This window comes from Perognathus longimembris, chromosome 7, assembly GCF_023159225.1.
Source record: "Perognathus longimembris pacificus isolate PPM17 chromosome 7, ASM2315922v1, whole genome shotgun sequence".
Lineage (NCBI taxonomy): Eukaryota > Metazoa > Chordata > Mammalia > Rodentia > Heteromyidae > Perognathus > Perognathus longimembris.
This window is the reverse complement of record NC_063167.1, coordinates 79,586,511-79,600,105: the sequence shown is the minus strand read 5'-3', so window position 1 is coordinate 79,600,105 and position 13,595 is coordinate 79,586,511. Positions and strand designations below refer to the sequence as shown.

The window sequence follows — 13,595 nt, the reverse complement described above, 5'->3', positions numbered from 1 at the left end:
GCTCCCTTACTAATCCTCTGGGTGTTGGATCTGTCTCTTGGAGAGAGAGGAGTATTAAAGTCACCCACTATGATTGTGTTTGCGTCTATCTTGCTCTGTAATTCTGTGAGAATTTGCTTGAAATATGTCGGGCCTCTTTTGTTCGGTGAGTATACATTTATCACCATGATTTCTTGATTCTGGATTTTTCCTTTAATATGTAGTGTCCTTCTTTGTCTTTTTGAGTGGACTTTAAAGAGAAGTCCAGCTTGTCTGAGATCAGAATGGCTATACCTGCTGTTTTGGTGGGTGTATTTGCTTGGTAGATCTTGCTCCATTCTTTCATTCGAAGCCTGTTTTTGTCCCTTGCTGTAAGGTGGGTCTCTTGTAGACAGCAGATGTCAACTTTTTGTTTGCGAATCCATTCTGCCAGTCTGCTCCTCTTAATTGGGGAGTTTAAGCCATTTATATTTAAAGAGATAAAGGATAAGGGTGTTTTTTCTCCTTCCATTTTCTTGTTGGGCTGTTTTTTCCTCTTTTTTTTTCTTCTTGTCTTTAGTGAGCTGGTCTTTCTGCTGGACTTTGGCTATTGAAGTTTCTTTCTGATTCTGTCTGTGTGTCTTTTACAATGTCTGTTGGGTGGGGTTCCCCTCTTAATATTCGCTGTAGGGCTGGTTTTTTATTCACATACTCCTTTAGCTCCTCTTTGATGTGGAAAGATCTGGTTCTCCCTTTGAATGTGAACTCCAATTTCGCTGGATATTTGATCCGAGGTTGTAAATTGTTATTCTGGAGTACTTGGATGGTGTTCTTCCACTCACTTCAAGCTTGGTAAGTTTGTGTGGATAAGTCGGATGTTATTCGAATCCTCTTCCCATTGAAAAAATTTCCTTCTTCGCTTTGGCTGAATTCAGAATTTGCTCTTTAATCTTGAGGTCTGTAGTCTTGAATATTATGTGCCTTGGGGTGGTTTTCCTGGGGTCTGGCCTGCCAGGTGTCCTATAGGCTTCGGTTCCCTGGATGGGGTCCCCTGTGAGATTGGGGAAGTTTTCTGCCATAACTGTATTGAGAACATGATTAAGCCCTCTGTTCTGGAATTTGGCTCCTTCTTCTATTCCAATTATGCGCAGATTATATCTCTTGTCTTTGTCCATTAGTTCCTGGATTAGTGTTCCCTGAAGCTTCACATTTTCTTGGAGTGTGGTCATTTTCTGGTTGTTGTCAGCTGCTTCATCTTCCAGGCGAGAGATTCTGGATTCTATATGGTCCACTCTTTGTGTTATGGTTTCAATTGCGGAGTTTATGGATGTCAGAGAGCTATTTATGGTTGTCATATATCAGCTCTGATCGTGGAAATTTCTTCCTTTAAAGAGTTGTATTTTAAATCTATTTTTTCATGCATTTCAATTCTCAGGATGTGGAGATTTTCTTTAAAGGCGGCTTGCATTGTATCCATTTTTGCTTCCATTTCTTTAAACGAGGCTTGCATTGTATCCATTTTTGCTTCCATTTCTTTCTTGGCTTCCTGGGTGTCCTTCCAGATTTCTGCTCTAAATTCCTGGAATTGTTTTCTGATTTCATTTCTGACGCTTTCGATCATTCCTGTTAACATGGCCTCATTTGCTTTTTTAGTCTCCATCTCCTCTTCAGTCGTGCTGCTTTTTGGAGCTGGCGAGTTGGCTTGTCCTTTGATGAACTGAGTTATGTTTCTTTGTGATTTGCGCATCTGGAAATCTGTGGATAGCTTCTCAGGTTTGGTTTGTAGCTCTTTCCTCCCTCCTGTGTATGCGTATCTACGGCAGCATGTGCTGCCGCTGTGGCCCCGCCCACCAGTGCAGTGTACCCCTACCAGAGCAGGCGCTGTCGCCGGAGGCCCCGCCCTCCTGTGCGCTGTTGTCCACTACAACATGCACTTTAGCGGGATATGCCTCCCAGAGCCAGTCCTGGGTTGTTGGGTTGTGCTTGCGCCCTCCCGCGAGTCCGTTGGGGGCCGCGGTATGTGTGGGGCCCAGTGGGATCGACTGTCCGGGTGTGGCTTGGCACCCTCAGACCTCGCCTCCGCTGCGAGGAGGGGTACGTGATCAGGCTCAGGTGACCCTGCTGGGCTGGTATTGCCCACCAGCGCCTGTGATTTTAGTTGTAAGAGTCTGCGAGGTCCATGTGCCTCGGGTGGGGCTTGCCCTGCCGGCCGTCCTCCGGCCCCTGTTGGGAAGGGGACGGGGCCGGTTCTGCCAGTTCAGGAACCTGTGGGGGCTTGGGGCTGTTCCGCCCTTCCCCTGCTAAACTGGCTTCCCAGCGCCTGATGGGAACTTCCGCCTGATTTGGGGGTTCTTTGTTCCCTCGGGGGTGGGGAGGGGGAGGGAGGGTGATCTAGCTTCTTTGTCGGGCTTGGGTCTCTGATAGCTGGTCTCCCGTTGGGGGAGGGGATAATGGGGGACTCACTTTTGCTGCTTTGTGTGTGTGTCCCGCGCAGCCGTTGGCCCTTCAGGGGTTGGCGAAGTGTCGTGGTGGCTTCCCCCGTTCCCTCTTTCTGCCGTGCTGGGTTCCCTTGTCTGAACCCGGTGTGGACCCGAACTTCTCGTCGCTGCTGGTGTGTGTCTTGGTCCACACCCTGCCTTGTGTCCGTGGGGTCTCCCGCTATATGAATTCTGCGCTCCTGGCAGCCTGTCTGCCGATCGCCGGGTTCCCCTTTCCCAGCCTGGCCCTGTTTGGGCCAGGGTCAGCTGGTGGGGGGAGGGTGCCCCGGTGAATCTCCGGCTCCGTGTAGGTTTTCGGTTCTTCTTTTTTGCTCCTTTTTGTTTTCCTGTGTTTCTCCACTGCTTCTGGATGCTGGTTTTGCTGGGTTCTTGATGGGGTGTTGGGTGTTGGAGTTCCCAGCTCGCTATTCAGTTGGTGCGAGTCGGGGTGCCTCCCTATTCTTTCGGCGCCATCTTTCTAAGCCGCTTTGCAGGTTTTAATCTCACTGTCTTGCATATTCTGCTTCCTAGCATGAGATTTTTATTTTTCCGCAAGCATTACAATCTTAGCTAGAATGAGCACTTTACCGAAGACGTTTTAAGGAGAAAAGGCTCAAGTGAGGACTGAGTGCTGACTTAAGTCCCTCACATTTATTCTGCACTGAACTAAGGCATTCACATTTTGTCAAGTTCTACCAAAAATACATAATGTAAAAATGACTAACATAGAAGGAATTTTGATCTGCAGTTTTCTAGTGTCAAAACTAGAGGACACAGATGTTGTATCCTGCTCTGTCTTTTGTCTCTTGAGTGTTCAAAACTGCACTTAAATCCAATTGTCATCTGGAGTCTGGGAATCAGTTCTAAAGCCTGTCCTATACCAGCACAATCCATTAATTTATTTACACACTCAGGTTTAAATCAGACCATTTAAACTGAATTCTTAGTCATTAAAAAATGAATAAAACAGTGGAACTCCATATGTACAAATACCAAAGCAGGATATTTTCCAACTAAAAACTAACCAAACCTATTTTTTTCCTCTCCATTTGTCTCTACCACACTATCTGCATACTTAAGGCAAAGATTTTTGTGTTCTGTTTATTGTAACAAGAATCTTGTAATTAGGGGTATAGAGAGCTTAATTAAGAAAAGGTATTTTCTTTTAAATTAATGTACATCACTAACTTTCCATTTGGTAGCCTAAGCCACAATTGAGAGTTCTAATTCACCCTTCTCACACGTGAAAAGTTGTTGAAGTTTAGTCCAAGTGATTTTAAAATGCAACAGATTGGAGTTTATCTTGGAAGGATGCTTCCATCTGTGAAAAATTGTTATTGGAAGAAAGAGGAACACTTTAAAATAAATCCACCAGCTGTATTGATAATCTTGTAGTGATTTGAAGGCCTTTTAATATCATAGGACTATTTGTGAAATTAGTTATACCATATGACAGGATAGTTAGCTTGTGAGTTTTCCAGTTCTTGATAATGATTCTAAAAATTATAAATTGAGGAATGGCACTAATGTGTTTTCAGGCTACACATGTTCAAATAGCAAAGAATTAACATTATTTAGCAATTAAATCACCTAAATAGCACACATGATGCTGAAAACATGCTTTTAAATACCCCAAGGATTCATAAAAAATTCAACACCTTCATTATATGAGTAAATTCATGGGTTGGGTGAACGAACATTCAATGCTTGTATTTCAGTGCTGTTTTAAAATTAAATATCACATTTTTTCTTTTTAAAATCTTTTTTTATTAAAAGTGACAGTACTTATATTTTTATTATAGTAAGACCCAATCTCAACTAAATGAAAATAAAAACCAATGAGCCAAGTAGTCATGTTTGTAAATATTAATTAACTGTGTACAAAAGAATCAGATATCTGATTATCTTCAGTATATCTCCACATGGCTCTTCACACAACAGAATACTAAAATTCTCGTGACTGATGGGATACCATGAAGAATTCAGATGACTTGATGAGTGTTTTGCTAAAGGAGATAAGTGTGGTGTCTATATTGTACCCTTCTGCATTTAGATGTTCCAGCCTTTACTTTAAAAAGGCTGAAGAACTCACTGAATAGAAGCAAACCTCTTGGGTAGAAGGAAGACTCAAGAAATCATCCTACTTGCTATGAGAGAAGGAATTGGTATTGATTCTGTGGTTCTCTACTGGATGAATCGGGGAGCTATTCTCTTTCTCTCTCTCTCTTTCTCTCTCTGCGCACGTGTGTGTGTGTGTGTGTGTGTGTGTGTGTGTGTCAGTCTCTGTCAGTCTCTCTGTCTCTGTGTCACTCTCTCTTAAAGGTTTCTGATTGTCTTCAATTCTGAGTACCCAGACCTCTAAGCACTGGAGTTACCAAGCAGGCCATCAAAATTATCTGAGAGAGGGAGATGAATTGCTAAGGTGACTTCTGAAACATTGTTCAGTGGGGCCTTAGCCCATGTCCAAACATCTGCATTTTCTATGATAATCAAGAGCTTCCTTTTTCTAGGCATGATTCTGCAATCTCCTTTACAGCTTCTCTATTTCCCATGCTTCAATTTTTTCCATGATCTACTTAATAATCTCCTTACTGAATCTCATAATATCTGAGTCCTTCTATTAGAAAACATGGCAGTCAAAATTCCCCATCATTTGGTTCAAGCACAGTTTTCAAGGATACTGTCCAATCACCTGTACCATGTTTTATTTTGGAAGTAACTCAGGCCCTCCCATATTCTAGGAAAGTCATGCTGCCAGTCCATTTTTGTTTTTATTATTGTTGAGGCAGGATTGTACCTTCAGAAGCCAAAATAAAAATAATAAATTAATTGATATATTTATTTCACTCTTTTTTAAAAAATAGAACTGGGGTTTGAATGTAGGACCTTTTGTTGATAGGCAGATGCTCTACTGCTGAGCTACACCAGCAGTCTTCTTCACTGTTGATTTTTGAGTTAGAATCTGACTTCCTGCTAAGTGATACACTCTATCCCAAGTGAATGCTTGGTCCTGATGCACCCACTTGGAGCTTCTTGCTATCACTGTAATGGCAGATATATACCTTGAAATCCAGATCTTTTCTGTTGAGTTGGAGACTTGCAGATTATCTACATAGGCCAGCCTAGAACTATAATCCTCCCAATTCAAACTTCCCATATAGCTTGGGATGTGAGGTAAGAACGACTGCACCTTACTATTGGTTGAGGAGCCTCTTCAACATTTCTGCCCAAGCTGGCTTCAAACCACAGCTCTCCTCTTCTCAGTCACCAAAATATCTAGGATTATAGGCATGAGCTGCTGGCACCTGGCTTGATTTTGTATTATTCAGTACACTCTATTCATGTTTGTAAATTGTATGTTTAGAGCAGTTTTAGACTTCCAGAAAATTATGGGAGTACAATAGAGAATAAACCATATGTACTTGCCTCTATTTTTCCTATTACTCTCACATAATTATCAAACATTGTTACAATTAGTAAGATGAGATGGTTATATAGTTTACTAAAATTCAAACCCCTAGTTTATTCAGAGTTCCTTAATTATTTTCCTAAGGTCTTTTTAAAAAAAATATATCGTTTCTAAGATTCTGTTTAAGAATCCATATTCTATTCACTATGGTTCTTTAGGCTACTCCCGACTTTAAGAATTTCTCATATTTTTCTTGTTTTCAGGAGTATGGCTTTCAGTTTTGATTTTCCTTATAGTTTTGGGGGAAAAATACTCCCTTTGCTGAGTCTCTCTCATTCATTATTTCTTCAGTAAATAACAGCATAGTCATCCAATTTATGAAGAGATTAAGTTCTCCCAATCCTTGGCATAATTAGAAGTTTTGTACAGCATTTTACAGTATTCCAGTGTGGGTAAAAGAATGGGGAACATGAACTGGTTTAGGTCTCTTAGAGGACTCACTGTTGTCAGGAAATGCTATTGAAGAGTGCTAATTGACACAGGAAGTCAAAGAACTATGTATCCCTGGACAAACCAGATGAAACAAAGGGAAAGAGCTCCAGCTCTTTTCAGTTCTGTGGATTCCTACCTGAGTTTAACAGTTTATAGTGTTTGAAAAGTCGATTTCGGCCTCCTTCAAGTGGTGTTATCTAACTTACCCTTTGTTAGAAATGAAAAGGAGAATTGAAGGCAAGATATAGTTTTTATGGCTTATGAATAAAAACAATTTAGAGATTATATGTATATGTATACATATATATAATTTCAGCTTTCTAAAATGGATGAAATATTTTATCTATACATTAAATATTAATTAAATATTGATTAAATAATATATTATGCATTAAATATTACTGCATCAGGTACTCTGCTAGTTGTAAGATGATGGTTGCTGAAGAAATAGCATTGTGATCTCTTAATATCTAGTTGTTTAATCCAATGGCTTAATAGGACGAAATTCTTGTCATTGTTTTGGTTTGTTTTATTTCTGCAGAACTACTATGGAGCTGCTAAGGTGATTTTCTCTGACAATCCACTTGGTCTTACTTGTGGAATGGTGTGTCCAACCTCAGATCTTTGTGTTGGAGGATGTAATTTATATGCCACAGAAGAAGGATCAATAAACATTGGAGGGTTGCAACAGTTTGCTACAGAGGTATGTGAAAGGACACTTGGTCCTCTCTTCCCTATCAGAAAAGCAGAACATCTTAACATCACTCTAGTTAATGGTGTCATCAAAAGATGTCTCTATCCTTCATGATTCTACTAGAGTCTAAGGGAGAAAACGGATACATATGTGCAGTGAGTCTCAGATTATAATGTCATGGTGACCTTGTGTTTGTCACTGACATACACAACATACAAATATTTTTGCACAAACAATATAAAATGACTATATAAAATGAAAGTTTAGTTGACCATATGGCAAATTAGTTGAGATCTCAGCAGACTATTACAATATATAGACTGAAGGTATACAAGTTAGCTCATCTAGAAACAGAATTTGTTCATTAATATTGAATTCAAGTGGCAAGGAGACATTACATAAAGAAATCTATCTTCCTTAACTGATTTCTTTCCTGAAACACTATATAACCTTTATAGCTTTCAAATAATATGTTACATAATATTGTTTTAGTAATAGAGGTTCTTTGGAAAACTAATCAGAATAAAATAAAAAGATTTATTTGTTGCTTTTTGCTTTGTGTTGTGTTGGTACTTATACCATAAATTTTGGTCCTAGCTTTCTCTTTTTGTAAATCCATTGTGAATAATTGATTTTCAGGTACTTTCTTATGCTCTCTAGGGGTGTGCTGTTTCCAGTCAACAGCCAGTCATTTCTCATGTTTCATTTAAATTATCAGCTTATATGGAGTTTGCAGTAAGATTTTGTAATCTTAAGGGACTAGTTGGCTAGAAGACTAAATTAAATGCCTGTCTAAGTGGACTGTTAGTTAATGACTTACCTGTCTGGTTTTGTCACCATAAACACAATGTGCTTTTTTTTTTTTTTTGTCTGTAGGACCCGTCCCATAATGTCCCTCAAGCTTAAGTCTCACCTTGCTTTTAGTAATAAATCAGAATTATTCCCTTCCTGCGTTCTGAAAAGTTAATTCTAAGGAAAGACTCCTGGGAATAAGGAAGTACAAACAATTTGAGATTGTGAGTTGTTGCAATAAATTGTTGGATTTAATTTTGTTTTACACCAATTTCAAAACTATATTTGGCTTACCTGATGATATAAAGTATAATCTTTACAATATGGGAAAATCCTCAGTTGATAGAGAAAGGTCACTTGAATGTCATTCTGTTTTTCTTTGGGGACCCATTGTCTCTCTCCTGAGCAAGAAAAGGGTTGCACCTGACACAGAAAATGAAAGGCCATGTCGCATGTTTATGAACTAGCATTGCATTTCTAAACATAATGAGCAAAATAATATCAGTGATCTGGATAGAAGAGTGAACAAGACTTCCTGGAAATGAACTCCTATTACTCCTTCAAAATATAGCCTATTTGTTTGAGGCTGTATATGAGATCCTTTGAATTCACAGAATGTCCAGAATTCATTATAATTATGACCATTTTCATGCAGTACCTAATGAAGAGCAGTGATTTGGACTACAATAAATACATCTTAATGTGAATTAAGAAACTTAGAAAAAGAACTGACCATTCATGTTACTTCATTTGAACTGTGTATCTGTGATTTCAATATCTAATAGTAAGTTTAAAATATCCATCTGTAAACTACATATAAAGCCGTTCAATTGTATTTTTTACCTTGATCAATGAGGGTGAGTTGTTTCAGCAACTCCTGTATTTCCTAAGTCAATGTGGAATTTCATTAAATTTACAACCCCCATCCCCACATCTCCAAAGTTGTGAAACTAAGCACAGTCTAAGCAGTGTAGATACTTGAAAAACCTGCAGAGGGCAAAATATTATTATTCTTTCAGACCACTAAACTATTGACAGAAGCATTTTAGTCCAAGCACAACATGATCCAAATAGTTCTATGTTTTGATTGATAAAACAATGATTGATTTTTGACCTTTCAAGCAATACAAACCTGTTTCTTCAACCAAATTAAGTAAAGGTTAGGGAAGCACACTAAAATAGAAAAAATGTTTTCCAGAATTATTTTTCTATAATTTATAAGTGATTTGTAAGATATCAATTCTGAAGTCTTCTGTGACTGGTTAATGGCATACCTTATACTTTGCCATCTAAATCTGAGCATGAAATGTGAAGGGAAGGTGTTGGTAAGTGGAGGATTTTACAAAGCATAGCGAGAACACTAGCTGGTTCTCCAACCCTTTTCATTCATTCATTCACTTTATTTGTTTATTTATTTATTTAGTCTGTATTCTCATTGCTGTTTAAACTGTGGCTGGTTTTATGTGTGTGGTACAATAGCTATGACTATGCCCCCAGCACTTTCAACTCTCTGTACGATAAAAACCTGCAGGGAATACTAACCGTGTGTCTTTGGAAAATTCAAGATTAAAAAAAATAATGCTATAATCCTGCAATAGTATAATTTCAATTAAATAATTTGAAAATAAGAGTTTAGTATGAATTTTGTCACCTGCATACAGTTCAAAAAATTACTCTGCAGAAATATAACCCTTGAATGTTTAGGTTTGAAAAGCATTTAATTTAATATTTAAGGAAATCATATCTTAATTATATTGAATAGACCAACTAGACTCTCATTGTCTTTGAAATTAGTTAATGAACTATAGAATGAGAAAGGAAGGAGAAAGCACTTTTCTGTCCAGTGCCTGAAGTTTGAAAAGAATCATTTTTAAATAGAAAAGTAGTTACATGTCAAATCATTTCTCTTTAACTGATATTGGAAAGATATGGAAGCAGTTGAGAAAAATACTAAAGTTAAAACTCTAACCTTCTAAAGTTTGATGAAATGTTTAAATATATGAGAGCCAGAAAATTGGTATTTAAAATTACTGACTCAATTCTGATTTTTTAGTAATTCATTTACAAAATTGTTCTTGGATGCAGTATGTCACAGTAACTATTCTAAACCATGTTTCTATTGTCTGTTAAACTGCCAGTTATAGTATGCATTTCTTGATACTGTACCAAATAATTTTATTTGCAAATGGAACTGGCTAATGGAGTTTCAGGCTAAATCATCTGATTTACTGAGAAAAGTTACTCTACATTTAACTGTAAACATATTTCTTAGCAGGATTCTTATTTTCATTTTTTTAAACAAAAATCCCTCTTGCTTCATGTTTCCTCAAGTTCATTTCAATAAACATTATTTTATATGATCAGAGGCCTATAAGCATTGTGCCTTTGTGATCCTCTCCTCCTTTGGTCTCAATTGTGTGTGAATACCTAGAGTCCTATATAATTTATCATGGCCCTGTGTATTTTAGGTCTAGCTTCTGCATATGGGAGCAAACATTTGCCATTAGTATCTCTGAGCTTGAGAGACAGGCAGAGAAATATCCAGGCAGAGAAATACAGGGTCTCATGCATGATCATACACATATATGGAAACTAAAAAAGTTTATTTCACAAGATTTGAGAGTAGGCTGGTGTTTATCAGAGTCTATAGAGAGGAGGGAGCAAGTGATGGAGAGAGGCTGTTTACAGATAGAGAACTAAAAAAAAATTTATATGTCCTGAAAAATAGAAACTAATAAAAGGCAATAGTTGAACTGTCATGATAATTTTAAGAAGACAAAAACATTTACGTTAGCATTCTCAGACTAAGAATCCATCTTTATTAATGTTTCTATTTTAAAGTTTTGCTTAAATCATATTGGTACTAGAGAAAATAATAGTAGATCCAGATTATTTTCCTTATAAAACAACAAAATAAGAATTTAAGGTAGGGATATTTGGTGTGGGCAGAGTAGTTCATGCCTATAATACATTTCTAAATAACGCATGGGGAAAAGACCATTTAACTACAGAAAGCAAACAATTTTCAGATATTCCAAGGGCTAGATATTGAATGCAAGGGCCTGAATATTAAGAACAAGTTTTACTCTACTGAAGTATAGCCAAGCTCATTGGACTTGTTATTAAAATAGTATTGAAAACACTATTTTAAATAATTGTAATATACAGAAATTTTATTCAAAGATACACTTTTGAGATAATAAAGCAAGTATGAGGTCATTATTCTAATAGTTGTTTTCTATTCTATATTTATTCATAAATGGTCAGGAAAGGGTATAGCCATAAACATCAGCTACTGTTTATGTTCATGATGATTTATTTTAGTTTTAGTTTAGCTGCATGAATGGATAACTTTTTTGATCAGTTCTCCAAACTGTACATCCAATGTGCTGAGTACATTTCTGAATTTACTTGGATACCAGTTATCAATCACAAAATCAGACTTCCCATATTGAAGTGAAATTATAGGTAAAAGCTTCCTTGCTCCTCATTGCAAAATATACTTCAAGGGTCTATACAGAAATTACATACTAGTGCTTTTAGCTGATGTTTGAGATAAATATTCCAAAATTTTACTGTCTCAGAAACCTGGATTCTCTCCTGCCGGTAGAATACTAATTTCACAGTTTGAAAAAAAAAGTTGTTAATCACTGATTTAGTGCATTTGTACATCAAATTTTTGAAATAATTATAACGAATTCTTAATTACACAGCTGACATTCAGAGAGGTGAATAACTGACCAATATAACATGTATTTTTATTTTATGTTTGAATTGGTTATTCACTTCTCTTCTGGGTTATGTTTTATTTCTTACTTGCTCCAAGAGTACCATTTATATAAATGAGCCTTCGAGATTACATTGTAATATTTCTCATGTATTTAAAGCAAATAAGTTACTCAGAAAGCTGTGTACTAGAAGTTCGGTTGTTTTCTGTGCATTGGTGATTAAAATATGGAGGGCCAATAAAAATATTTACCTAGTTGAAATAGAAATTAAATAAAACATGTTCTAATTCCAAATTACACAGTTTCCCACTAAAGCAGGGGTGTCTAGTGTTGCCTGTTTAAGCAGTGTGAGACTTACAAAGTAAAATCTTGAACAATTGTTAATATATTGATAATTCTGTTAACTGAAACATTTGCTAAGCCACAGAGTTCCCCCCGCCCCCCCCCCCCCCCATTTCTAATGCATGTAAATCACAGCCCCTGCTTTTGGTGTCCTTTGCTTAATTGTCCTGAGGAAAACTGTTTGTCAGCTCAAGTGTATTTCTTTTCAAAGGATGAATGCATTGAATAGCATGTATTCAGTGTTTCCTTTGACTTCTTTTACAAAAGGAAGCAAGTTAGAAAGAAAATTACATAGAAGCTCTTGGAAGGGATATAATTTAAGGCAACTTACTTTTGGATGCACAAATAGCAATTCACACATTGAAAAAGTAACCCAACTGTCATCCTGCTAATTAAATTACTCAAGAAATCAATACCTGTAAAATAAAAGGTAATGCATTATTTTTAGTAAGATTTCTCTTAGGCCCTCACTGGTGAAACAATATCTCTTTAGGAATTACCAGAAATTATTTTTATTTTGTCATGAAATCAAGTTAATACTTGCCAAAATATAAGCCTCTGCGGATGTATGTGCAACACAAATATCATTTTATAATTTATGCTAGTATTCTGAATTTCCTAAGACCATTTTCTTGTCAAGAATTCCCTATAGGTTTCTTATGCTATTGCTTGGTTAATAAGAACAAATAGAATAACTGAGGAAGAATGTTTATCAAACATTCATGTGTATATTCATTGTATAGGATTTTAGAACGTGAGAAAGATTAAAATAAGAATTACACTCAAGTTAGAATCGGTAAATATGTTTGCATTTAAAATGTGATATCAGGCACCAGTGGCTCTTACCTATATTCCTAGCTACTCAGGAGGCTAAGATCTGAGGATCATGGTTTGAAGCCAGCCCAGGCAGGAAAGTCAGGGTGACTCTTTTATCTCCAAATAAACACCCCCAAAGCTTGAAGTATATCTGTGTCTCATATAGTAGAGAGCTAGCTTTGAACAAAAAGTATCAAGCATAGCACCTAGGCCCTGAGTTCAAGACCTAGAGCCAGAGTGCACACGTGCACACGCATACACACACGCACGCGCACACTCACACACACGCAGTATCTTTTCTTTTACTTATAAAACACTATGTAATGATTAGAAAATTATGCTCTGTCCTCAGAATATTCAGAAGGCTGAAGGGAAATCCCATAGCTCATCTCTATATCTTAATCTTTCCATTTCTGAAATCAAGATAATCTGTCCCCTGCCTCGAAATAATGTGAAAATTATAGAGAAAATGCTCCCAAAGTCAATTTGGAGTGATGAAGTAAATGTACTTGCCAGAAGAATGAAAGGTCAGAAATCACAGGATGATTATGTCTGAAAATTTATTTGAAAATGCTCCCCAGCAAGAGCACCCATCTGCCTTCTTTATGCTTTATGGTGCTGTTTTTCCTTTGTGACTTTCCCTGATATACTGAGGTAGATTGCTGAAGTTCAGGAATTTAGAAATTTCCCAAAATCTTGTTGAGTAGACACTCTCCTTTATGGTTATGGTGTGACTGGAAAATATGAAGAAAGAAAGTCCCTTGTGACTATTTCATCACTTAATATGAAAGGTGATTATTTGTTAAGCTATTAAATGAGAAAATACATCAGTCAAGTGCCCAGCAATATGGTTAGCAGACAATCAGTACTCAGTTCATGGAAAGTCA

General features: G+C 37.1%; 1 protein-coding gene across 3 annotated transcripts in view; it reads left to right on the top strand.

The window, feature by feature from the left end:
- Positions 1-13,595, top strand: part of Dpyd (dihydropyrimidine dehydrogenase) — a 706,501-nt gene that overhangs the window by 140,926 nt on the left and 551,980 nt on the right. For all 3 annotated transcript variants that reach the window (XM_048352019.1, XM_048352018.1, XM_048352017.1), the window contains exon 4: positions 6,878-7,039. In XM_048352019.1, coding sequence (XP_048207976.1) covers positions 6,878-7,039 — 162 coding nt within the window. The remainder of the gene's footprint in view (positions 1-6,877; positions 7,040-13,595) is intronic.